Source organism: Antechinus flavipes, chromosome 3, assembly GCF_016432865.1.
Source record: "Antechinus flavipes isolate AdamAnt ecotype Samford, QLD, Australia chromosome 3, AdamAnt_v2, whole genome shotgun sequence".
NCBI lineage: Eukaryota > Metazoa > Chordata > Mammalia > Dasyuromorphia > Dasyuridae > Antechinus > Antechinus flavipes.
This window is the reverse complement of record NC_067400.1, coordinates 607,098,020-607,110,416: the sequence shown is the minus strand read 5'-3', so window position 1 is coordinate 607,110,416 and position 12,397 is coordinate 607,098,020. Positions and strand designations below refer to the sequence as shown.

General features: G+C 42.8%; 2 protein-coding genes across 2 annotated transcripts in view; one reads left to right on the top strand and one right to left on the bottom strand.

Moving 5' to 3' along the window:
- The window catches only part of LOC127555970 (tumor necrosis factor receptor superfamily member 14-like), a 659,215-nt gene that overhangs the window by 397,104 nt on the left and 249,714 nt on the right, over nucleotides 1–12,397 (bottom strand). The window lies entirely within an intron of this gene.
- On the top strand, nucleotides 2,358–3,395 carry LOC127555973 (triosephosphate isomerase-like). Its single transcript, XM_051988758.1, has one exon. It carries the CDS (start codon nucleotides 2,358–2,360, stop codon nucleotides 3,105–3,107), a length of 750 nt encoding a protein of 249 aa, XP_051844718.1. The 3' UTR covers nucleotides 3,108–3,395.

The following is a 12,397-nucleotide window of genomic DNA, read 5'->3' as shown; positions in this document are numbered from 1 at the left end:
TTAGGGCCAGAGAGCACTATGGGAGAAACCCATAATCCCTCTCTCTTGTATCCCACAATTCCTCTTTCTCATATAAAAGAGACAGACAGAGGTTCTGGGTCAGATTTCAGCGGAATTACATGAAGAGTCGAGCTGGATTGGAGGCTGAAGAAAGCAGAGGCAGAAGCAAAGGACAATCTGCAAGAGCTCTTGGAACCAAGCAGAGAGATAGGCCTCAACTAACCAGGCTATTTTGGAAGGAGAAAATAAACGTTTGTATTTTTACCAGCTGGCTGCATTTGGGTGATTATTACTTTCAACTGCAATTAAGACTGCCTCCAGAAAACCTCCCTCAAGAGACCTGCTCTCCCCCAGAGAGAACCATCATCTTATATTTTATATTATATTAAAGAAGAAAAATAACTCCTCTGCAATCTCCCTCTGACCATTTTCCCAGCCCACTACCTGACCTTCAATCTCAGGAAGGAGCCAGTGCTATTGATGAAATCACTGCTGCTACTGCAGCACTGTTTGTGTCCCTGTTGATTCAGTGCCCCTCAAAGCCTGATCCTGTGCTGGGACTCCCCTCATGCCTTAGTCTTGCTGAATTGTCCTTGGCATTTGTGGGCTGAGGAGTCTGGAGATTACTGCCATTGCTGCCTGTTCCTAGTTTCCTGAGGCCTGGTTTGGGCTGGTACAGTTTGCAGCATAATTAGTTCCTGACCCATCCCTATGCTGTACAGCCCTTCGGCCAACCTTCAGATGACAGATTGTTCCACTCTGTCTTTCTATAGATTCTGGCCCTCTAACATATGCTTAGAGTCATTATTTAAAGATATTTGGAGAAGTTTTGGGAAGAACTTGGGTGAGTGCCTACCTTCACTCTGCCATCTTGGCTCCACTTCCATTTAAGGTTCTCTTGGTAGAGTGATAGGAGAACTAGTCAGTATCTGAGTCCAGATTTGAACTCAGGACAATGAGTCTATCTGGTTCCAAGCCTAATGCTCTATCTATTGAGCTAACTAGATGGTTATATAAACTCTCAAATGATCCTTAGTCACCCACCCATCAGTGGAAGTAGCTCATTTCCTTTCTGTTCAGTATTTTGGGATTGTGTTGACATCCCTGGTATTCCTAGAATCAGCTCTGCCCTCACCTGTGTCGTTCCCTTCCCATTTCTCCCCCAACTAGGAACTTTTGACAAATATGTTGGACTGGTGGAGTAACTTCCCATCCCAGCAGGTCAAGGAACCTGCATAGTGTATCAATATGGCAATTACACCTGGGACCTGCCAGGGAGCCAGCTTGTGAGTGATAGTGACATCCTCACCTTGTCGGGCAGAGCACCCACTCCCAAAGGAGCCTAGGCAAATAAAACCCCGGGGGTCAATGGGCTGGACTGGGACTGCTCAGCTGCACCATGCTATTAATCAACCAACCAGCAAGAATTTTTAAAGTACCTACTAGATGCCAGGCCCTATGTCAGGTCCCTGCCCTTGAAAAGTTATATTCTAATGGGGGAGATAGGAAATGGCATGTATACATCTATAAGTATTTCCCTCACTTAATCAAGAGTTACAAAGTGGCTCTGGAAGGAACATTAACAAATTTCCGTTGTTTCTCAAAACTGAGTACAAAGCTGGGATGGGATTGAGCAGCCGCACCTACCAGGAGTTTTTAAAGCATCTACTATGTGCTAACTATTATATTAGGTCCCTGCCCTTGAGAAGCTACATTCTGATGGATGAGACTGTGTATGGATACAAGTCTATACAAGATAAAGCAAGAGATACAAAGTAGCTCTGGAAGAAAAATGAACAAGTTTCGATTGTTTCTCGTTTTACAAGCAGGACCTGATATCCAAGGCAGGGAGAGGACTAAGCAGCTGCCCCAAACAACAAGAGTTTTTAAAGTTTCTATTATGTTCTAGTTATATTAGGTCCCTGCCCTTGAGAAGTTACATTTTAAGAGAGGGAGACAGTGTGTATGGATACAAGTCTATACAAGATAAATCAAGAGAAACAAAGTAGCTCTAGAAGGAAGCTGGGGAAAATGAGGAGGGAAAGCAGTGCAATGGCAAGGCATTTCTAGGGCAAAGCAGGCAGGTTTCAAGGCTCACTATAGGACAATGCTGGAGTAGAGTAGTTTGAAATGTCTCTTCCCATGATCTTGCTTTTTCTTTCTCATGCCCACAGGTCAGTGGGATTTGGCACACTAAGAGAAAATGGTACAGATAATGGAGGCATACAGAAAGCTTATAAAGTAAGCTGGATTTCATTTCTTCATTCAGCACCTATTGAGTACCTACTGTATACATACAACAGAGCATGCTGTGGGTGCACTACTGCTGACCTTCAATTTCCTTCGAGTCGATGCCCATGATGTCGTCCCGGAAGTTCTTCGTTGGGGGCAATTGGAAGATGAATGGGGACAAGAAGTCTGTGGGGGAGCTCATCACTTCGCTCAACAGGGCCAAGGTGCCCCCCAACACCGAAGTGGTATGTGCACCTCCTTCCATCTATCTTGACTTTGTTTGTCAGAAATTGGATCAAAAAATCTGTGTGGCTGCTCAGAACTGCTACAAAGTGGCCAAAGGTGCATTTACTGGGGAGATCAGTCCTGCCATGATTAAGGATTGTGGGGCCACTTGGGTGATCTTGGGACACTCGGAAAGGAGGTATGTCTTTGGGGAGTCAGATGAGCTCATTGGGCAGAAAGTAGCCCATGCTCTGGCAGAAGGCCTGGGAGTGATTGCTTGTATTGGGGAGAAACTGGATGAAAGGGAAGCTGGAATCACTGAGAAGGTTGTTTTTGACCAAACCAAGGCCATTGCAGATAACCTGAAGGACTGGTCCAAAGTCGTCCTAGCCTATGAGCCCATCTGGGCTATTGGTACTGGCAAGATAGCTACGCCCCAGCAGGCCCAAGAGGTACATGAGAAGCTTCAATCTTGGCTTAAGACCCATGTCTCAGAACCTGTATCACGAGCAATCAGGATTGTTTATGGAGGCTCTGTGACTGGGGCCAACTGTAAGGAACTGGCCAGCCAGGCTGATGTGGATGGCTTTCTGGTGGGTGGAGCTTCTCTTAAACCTGAATTTCTGGACATCATCCAAGCCAAAAAATGAGACCTTCACGTGGCCCCGCAGGCCTCCAGCCTGGACTGGGTGTAGGCTATACAAGTCTGGTGTACTCCCTCCCCCTCCCATGTGGTTGTGATTTTGATTCCCCACCTCCCATGGTCTACTTCAATCTATACCACCTTCCACCTTGTAGATGCCCTGTGTGCTCCAGTTCTCAGCTCCCTAGCTTTTCCTCCAGTGGACCAGGCCTTTCTCCATTAACTGTAAATTTGAAGGAAGCACAAAAAAAAAAAAAAAAAAAAAAAAAAAAAACCAGAGCATGCTGTGTCAAGCTATATTATGAAATTATGTCCTGGGTATTTGAAGCCTAATAGAAAAATCTTGGGATTTGGAACAGAAATGCAGTTGGGAAATGGAACAGAAATTATCTAGTGTAATCCCCTCATTTTAAAGATAGGGAAACTGAGGCAGAGAGAAGAAATGATTTATCTCAACTAGTAAGGATAACAGCCATAACTCCAACAAAGGATCTGTGACTCTAAGCCCAGTGCTCATCCCTGTCAAATTTAAGATATAGAATCAGAAAGGATCTCACCTTGTTTAGCAGGTAAGTAAACTGAAGCCCATAGGAGTTCAGTTACTTGCTCAAGGTCACAGAAGTAGTCATCGGGATTTGAACCCAAATCCTCTCACTCCTAATCCATTACTAATTTATGCTGCTTCCTCTGTTTATGTGGGCATGCCCCTTGGTTGGGGAGAACTTCCATTTATAAGGTTTTGTCTGTGATGTCCCAAACAGGGATACTCAAGGCTGTCTCTTGGAATAGTGGATAAAGCACAAGGCCATGAGTTCAAATCTGGATTTGGCTCAAACACTGATTGGCTGTATGACCCCAAGTGAGACACTTAACCTCTATCTACCTCAGTTTCCTCATCTGTAAAATGGGGATTTAATAGCTCCCATTTCCTAGGGTTGTTCTGATGCTCAAAGCAATAACAACTGTAAAGCTTTTATCACATTTCTGACACATATATAAATGTTAAGTATTGTTATTATCATTATCATAATTATTATTATCTGTAAAATGCCTTTCAGAGCTGTTGTGAGGATCATGAGAGACAATAAGTGTTTCTGTAGGATAGGTGGCTTATATAAATATTTATAAGGTACTTTATAACTGCCAGAATTTATTATTGTGCTTACATCAGGGTGGGCTGGCTCCATTACAGAAAGACCTTTCGCCAGGAAGGGCTCTCACGCCCTCTGGGTAACACCAGGCTTACCGATTTGTCCTGTACATAGGCTTATACAGAACAAGAAGGGAGAGAACCCAGACTTCCAGGATGCAATCTTATCCATGAAGAGCCCAGCTGGGACCTTCAGGCCTGATACCTGAATGGGATGAGCCTCTCTTACTTTCTGCATCCTCACCTCCTTATGTCAAAGGGCCTAAAGTTTTCCTGATTTCAGACAGTCTCCACATTGGCTGAGCTACACCTACAGCAGGGTGACGGGGGCTTCTCCCCAAGGAGGTGAAATGTAGAGGTGTCTGACATACCACCTTCCTCCATGTGTTGCACCACAAAAACTTAGCACCTAATTAGCAATAGAAACATGTTAAAACAAGAAACCAGAAGATGGCACTCTTCTTTCCCAACAGCCCACAGCCCTTCTTCCCTGACTTGCTCTGGGACAGGTATCTATCCTCCCCTCAGCTGAATTTTCCCAACTAGCAAGATTGCTGGTTACAACTCTCTTCATGGACCTGTTCAGAATATCCTTTAAAATATTCCCAAAGAAAGATATATTCCGCTTCTCTTCAATCAGAAGGGGGATTCACTAGGCAGTATTGTGGTCCAGGCCTTGCTGAAGTGAAAACTATGCTTTATATAAAAACATATCAAGGGATGGAAGAGATCTAGAGGTATACCATTTTATAGATGTGCAGACTGAGGCCAACAGAAAGAAAGGGAGATTTGGCTCAGGTCCTCTAACTGCATTGCAGCATTTGGCCAGGAACATTTATAATAGATATTTTAAATTTACTGCTTATTAGCTCCTATAATCTTCACACCCATCCTGCCTCAAAGGCAAAGTGATATTAATTTATGTTCATTCAACTGATGAGGCTGAAAGAAGGACAATGACATTGCCAAAGGTCTCTTGGCTAGGAAGTCACAGCTGTCCCATAATTTAAGGGTTAGAACAGATCCCAGCAGCAATCTGCTCCCAGCCATGACTGAAAAGGATGCCCATGATATGTCATGTCCCATGAGTGGTCTCTCAGTTTTATGTTTTATGGCCCCCAGGAAGGAGGAAATCCATGGCAAAGAAGTCTGAATGCAAGAGCTCTGGTGGGTTGCAAGGGGCTAGATTGGGGACAGATTTATTCTGGGAAACAAAAGCCACGGAACTGCAGCCAGGGACAGAAGAACTCTCTCTACATGTGCTCAGTGTATTCTGCCACCGGAATGTGTGAGCTGCTCCCCAGGGGCGGTGAGAACACACATTCTTTCTCCCAGGTTTGCTCTGGATCTTTCAGACCAGAGTGTGCAGCCAGTCCATTAAAACTTCAGTCTTTTGAAGAACAGGCAGGCAAAGCATTCTGACCCCACCTGCTGAGGGCAAGGAAGCCACATCCCTGAATGGGCCCAGATGCTGGGACTTTTACAAGGTAATTCATTTCAAAGAAATCCCCCTTATAAAGTGTCCTTTCCTCTTTCCTGAGCCTGGCTGCCTTTAAATGGGATACCTTTGGATGGATATATTTGGGAGGCCACTCCTGTAACCTTCCAATGATTGGAATGAGTCAAGTATTACTGAAATGACTGAGCAACAACAAATAATAATTGATATGTAATCAGCACATCTATTGCATACATGTATGTCATGTGTATACATTGTGGTCCTGTGTGTACATTATATATGTATCTTATAAATTATGTATTGTGAATGTATAATATCTACACATATATTTTGCTGGTTCCTCATGAAGATAACTTCCAATATGAAGATAATAGTACCAATCTCGCAAAGTCATTGTGAGACTGAAGTGAAATAATATCTGCAAAATGAAAGCTCTGGATATTATTTGGTCCTCACAGTAGCAGGTGAAGAAGGTGCTATTTTACAGGTAGGAAAACTGAGACTGAAAAGTAACTTGCCCAGGGTCACACACAGAACCAGTGTCTAAGGCAGTTTTTAAATTCAGATCTTGCTAACTACCAGCCCAGGGCTCAGCCCCCTCTGTTACTTGGGTCCTGATTTTGCCACAACCCAAGATACCTCCTATCTCCCAATCTAGACTTCACTCCTAAGTCACCTTCCTAAGACTCTAGTTGTATGTTTCTCCTTCATAACTATTTACTGAGCTTCTGGTTTGTTGTCATTCTTATTCAATTGCGTCTGATTCTTTGTGACCTTTCTTGGAGTATTCCCAATAGAGACAGAGGTGCAATTTGCCATTTTCTAATTCAGTTCATTTTACAGGTGAAGAAACTGAGGCAAACAGGTTAAATGACTTGCCCAGGCTCAAATACCTAGGAGTATTTTAGGCAGGAATGCAACTTGGGTCTTCTAGTCTCTAAGACCAGTACCTCCTAGCTACCCATTAATTTAGCAGATATCTAATACTGTGTGTTCATCCCTCCTCCCACTTGGGTCTTTCAGGGTGATGGGGTCCTTGCAAAATTTTGAAGCTTTTTCAGAAGCTTCCATTTCTTTCCATTGCCACAATGGGACAATAATGCACTCTGAGGAGAAATGTAGGATGGGGTACTCCAAACCAAGCCTAAATACAAGCATTTCAACCCCACAGTCAATTCCAAGCAGTCTTCAAGGTAGGTTTTGAGGGCTGGTCCCTTTCTTCAGATTGCCCATGTGCCCATTGCTTTCTCTCCTTCTGACCCAACTGTTGTCTCTGCCTGGGAGCAGATACAGGAATAGATGCCAATAGATTGGTTTTCCACCAATTACCAGACTGACTGGGGAGTTCTTTGGGGGGGGGGGTGACTTTTAAATATGCTTTCAAATGACATTGAGACTGTTATTTAACCATCTAGTTTGTTTGTTTGTTTAATTTGCTGAGGCAATTAAGGTTAAGTGACTTGCCCAGGGTCACACAGCCAGGAAGTAGTAAGTGTCTGAGCCACATTTGAACTCAGGTCCTCCTGACTTCAGGTCTGGTGCTCTATCCACTACAGCAACTAGTTGCCCCAACCACCTAGTTTTAAGATACATATGTATATATGTATGTATGTATGTATGTATGCATGCATGTATATTTACCAGCCAACACCCTCAATACAAAGGTCCAGAGCCTGAATGGATGACCCAGTTGAGGTGTTTCATTAAATGCAATTCAACCATATCTCTGAGCTGCTCTTGTGCTACCTCTTCCTGGTGATTCCTCAGATTTGCTTCTGGTGTAGAAATCTGTGATCCTATGTCTCCTTCCCCAAGCATCTCATGGCTGTTCCATGTTGGAGTGTTTCAGACTCAAACAAAATAAATCTCTCTGGATCCTACTTGGCCTTCTAAAGAGCTGTTCTTTGTATCCTCAGCATTCAAATTAAGGTGGAGATTTGTTTCACTTCTGGAAGGAAACATGAATGAATGAGTGAGTGAGTGGATGAAATGGGAGCAAGTATTTATTTGGCACCTACAATTCAACAAGCAGTAATTCTTGGGAAATAAAAACTAGAGCAAGATCCAGTCTCTGCCCTCAGATAACTTTTATTGAAATGTTACACACCACATAGACAGGACTAGGAGCAGTGCTGAATACTGTTCTGTCTGTGCTATCTCCTTCACTTTTCCACTAAGACAAGGCCCATCTGAAGGTCCCTGAGAAAGCTGGCCTGGCCCCAGACAGACTGTGAAGGAGATAATAAAGACTTTGGACTTTATTCCTGACTCTTCTTGTGGTGATTATTCTGCTGACTGGAGAGCCACCAGGACAACGAGCAAAGATAGAATGCTTGTGACTGACTTTGTCCTCAGTTAAAATACCTTATTACAATTAAATCAACTGTAGAACTATTATATCACCATGCTAAGTACTAAGTACATGTAAACTAGATAACCATTGTCTCATCAATTCCATTGAGTTAGCACTTGTTTCAAAGATACTTCTTTCAAGTACAAGTCTCCAAAGTTTTGTCCTGTACACTGAACACTAGTTATTTAGGAACATAAAACAGGGGGTAATGGGCAGGGCAGAGGTGCTGGGGCCAGATCTGACATCTGATCTCAAAAGGGTGGAGGAAGGAGGAGCTGCCAAAGCTTGACTCAGGATGTGTGGGAAGAGAACTCAGAGGAGAATTCAGCCACCTATAGAGCCTCACCTAGGTTTCTTCCAAATGTTTTGGCTTTTATTTCAGTCCCAAGTAACTCAGATTGAATGTAAATAGCAATCACTTCTGCTTTGACCAGAAACCCTAAGGATCTTCCGCTACCAGTTTTTTTTTGTTTATTAGATTTTTTTTTTTTTGGAGGAGGAGTGGACTAGGTGGAAGAGGATGTTCTTTGCCTCTATTGCTACTTAGCCTTAATCACAAAATGGATGTTGCCTCACTTGAACTAAGACCTACATCACTTAAAAAGGTCCAGGTCTCTCTGCATCCAGGGCCACTCCCAGTCATACTGATCTACGTCTTGGCACTGAACCCAGATGGCTGGGGGGGTGGGAGGGGAAGAAAGTGAGGAAGGTGTTCTTGCATAACCTTCCCTCCCATCAATTTCATTCACTTGCATGTCATGGCATCAACTCTGATATCATTGATGTTGATGCTTAAACTGTTGATGATTAAAGAGACCCCAAAAAGTTGGGGTCACAGATTGGTGTCGTGAGATGTGTCAAAAGAATTTACAGGTTTGAATCCATCTGCAAGTCAAGGGGCAAAGTTTATTGTAATTGTAACTCCAGTTGAAGCAGGCTAAGTTCCAAAAGGATTTAACAAAGAAGCAGGAGAAAGAAGATAAATTTATAGGACAAAGTTAGAGAGACCAAAGCTTCATGTTGCTTATTTACTAATTTTATGACTCACAGGAAGGTTTGAGGCTCCTTCTATTCGCTATTGCTCAAGAACTTGGTTATCCCTGGCTAGAAACTGGAAAATGAATGGATGCCCATCAATTGGAGAATGGCTGGGTAAATTGGGGTATATGAATGTTATGGAATATTATTGCTCTGTAAGGAATGATCAGCAGGATGAATACAGAGAGGCTTGGAGAGACCTACATGGACTGATGCTAAGTGAGATGAGCAGAACCAGGAGATCATTATACACTTCGACAACGATATTGTATGAGGATGTATTCTGATGGAAGTGGATTTCTCTGACAAAGAGACTTAACTGAGTTTCATTGGATAAATGATGAACAGAAACAGCTACACCCAAAGAAGGAATACTGGGAAATGAATGTGAACTATTTGATTTTTGATTTTCTTCCCGAGTTATTTTTACCTTCTGAATTCAACTCTCCCTGTGCAGTGGGAGAACTGTTCGGTTCTGCAAATATGTATTGTATCTAGGATATACTGCTACATATTTAACATATATAGGACTGCTTGCCATCTTGGGGGGGGGGAGGAGGGAGGGAGGGGAAAAAACGAAACATAAGTGATTGCAAGGGATAATGCTGTGTAAAAATTATCCTGGCATGGATTCTGTCAATACAAAGTTATTATTAAATAAAAAAAAAAAAAAAAAAAAAAGAACTTGGTTATCCCTGACCAACTGATTGTTTATCTGACAGCAGTGTTGTGAGACTATAGTACTCTTAAAGCCAGGGTACTTCAGGATTATCACTGTATCTTCCCTAAAAGCTAGGGGAAAAACTATAGAACCATAGTGTTCCTAAGACCAGGGGACCTCAGGTTAATTGCAATACTTCTCTAGAAGCTGCACCCCATCAGTACCATTGACCAATGAATTTTCAGAATTTTTCCACTGAGGTCTTTGCCCATTAATTGTAGGCATCCCCTAATGCTCTGTCTTAGGTCCTCTTCTCTTCTCCTTGGTGATCTCATGAGCTCCCATGAATTCAATCACCATCTCTGTGAAATTGATTCTGATTTATTTGTCTAGTCCTAACCTCATTCCTAACTTTATGTCACTTCTCCAAAGGCTTATGAACATCTTATTGAACATCTCAATCTGGATGTCTGTCTGTCTCTGATCATGGATGGAGGAACAAAGATTGGGCCAGGATCAGAAAGACCAGTTATAAGGCCTGTCCTATAGAAATCCTTATCTCAACATGTCCAAAATTGAACTCACTATCTTTTCTCTCTTCCTGTGGAGAGTTCCACCATTTTCCCACTCACCCAGACTCCTCATTCTCACCCCAGTCTCATCTCATCAGTCAAATCCCTTGATTCTAGCTCTGCAACATCTCTCCAATTTGTCCCCTTCTTTCCTCAGACGCTGCCACCATCTTGGTGCAGACCTTCATCACTTTACAACTGGATTAGCACAATAGCTGCTGGCAGATCTGTCTGACTCAAGTCTCTCTCCAGTTCATGTTTACTCAATAAATCCCAGGAACTCCCCATTGTCCACTGGATCACTATAAAATCCTCCATCTGACCTTTAAAGTCTTTCATTGCTTTCATGGCACTTCCCACCTTTTGTCTCCTCTGACATCATCTCCCAATACCATGTCTTTTTTGAGGCTGCCCCTGTTAGAATCCTTATAAGCTGTTGTCATTAGAATTGACAGAGACAATAATTATCTAATTTAGCATGGTTCAGTATGATTGATCTGATCTTACAACGAGATGTTATAGGCCAGAACTTGAAACTAGGTACTAAGTGGAACTGATAGAAGCAATGCTTGTGTTCACATATTTAGAGAGCTCATATAAGCAAGAAGCTCTTAGGGCCAAAGAGCACTCTGGGACAGACACAGAGGCACTCTGGGACAGACACAGAGCATTCTGGGAGGAAGCCCACAAGCCCACTCTCAGAGGTGGAGTCAGATTCATTCCAACTTTCACCTTGGTGCTGGCTGGAGACATTCAGAGTTGAGCTAGAGGCAAAAGACTAGTAATGAGAGCTCTCGAAATCAAGGAAAGCTGAGACCTCTAAGAAAGCTACCCAGGCCCAAGGAAGGAGAAAATAAGTGTTTAAACTTTTATCACCTGGCTGCATTTGAAGTGATTATTACTTTTAACTGAAACTAAGGGTGCCTCCAGAAAACCTCTCCAAGAAACCTGCTCCCAGAGAGAAACATTATATTTTAAAGAAAACACCACAGTCCCTAAGCCTGGAATTCTCTCCCTCCTTATCCCCTCCCCCACTAACTTCTCTGACTTCCTTCAAATCTCAGCTTAAGGTCAATCCCTGGCCTCATGTCTAACTTTTCATAACCCTGTTTGGAGTTTTCTTGCCAAAGCCAGTACAGTGGTTTGCCATTTTCTTCTGCAGTTCATTTTACACATGAGGAAACTGAGGCAAACAGCATGTAACCCAGATTTACAAAGCTAAAAAGTACATAAAGCCAGATTTGAATTCAAGATGAGTCTTCCTGACTCAAGGTCCAACATTCTATCCACTGTACCACCCAGCTGCTGTACTACTTATGGATTACCTAAGGTTATACTTCCTCTATTAAAAAAGCTAATTATACCTCACTAACTCATTAAATCCTTTTTTCTCTAGGAACTTGCCCCCCTGAATGGTGTCTTCCCTCCAGCTAATTCTGAGTTCTGCTAGGGAACTTAGCTTTTATCTTCTCCCTTATTAATTGCTAAAAACCCTTTTTCTTTGTTAAAAACTCCATATGTATTTAGCCTGCTTCAGTATGATTGATCTGATCTTACAACGAGATGTTATAGGCCAGAACTTGAAACTAGGTACTAAGTGGAACTGATAGAAGCAATGCTTGTGTTCACATATTTAGAGAGCTCATATAAGCAAGAAGCTCTTAGGGCCAAAGAGCACTCTGGGACAGACACAGAGGCACTCTGGGACAGACACAGAGCATTCTGGGAGGAAGCCCACAAGCCCACTCTCAGAGGTGGAGTCAGATTCATTCCAACTTTCACCTTGGTGCTGGCTGGAGACATTCAGAGTTGAGCTAGAGGCAAAAGACTAGTAATGAGAGCTCTCGAAATCAAGGAAAGCTGAGACCTCTAAGAAAGCTACCCAGGCCCAAGGAAGGAGAAAATAAGTGTTTAAACTTTTATCACCTGGCTGCATTTGAAGTGATTATTACTTTTAACTGAAACTAAGGGTGCCTCCAGAAAACCTCTCCAAGAAACCTGCTCCCAGAGAGAAACATTATATTTTAAAGAAAACACCACAGTCCCTAAGCCTGGAATTCTCTC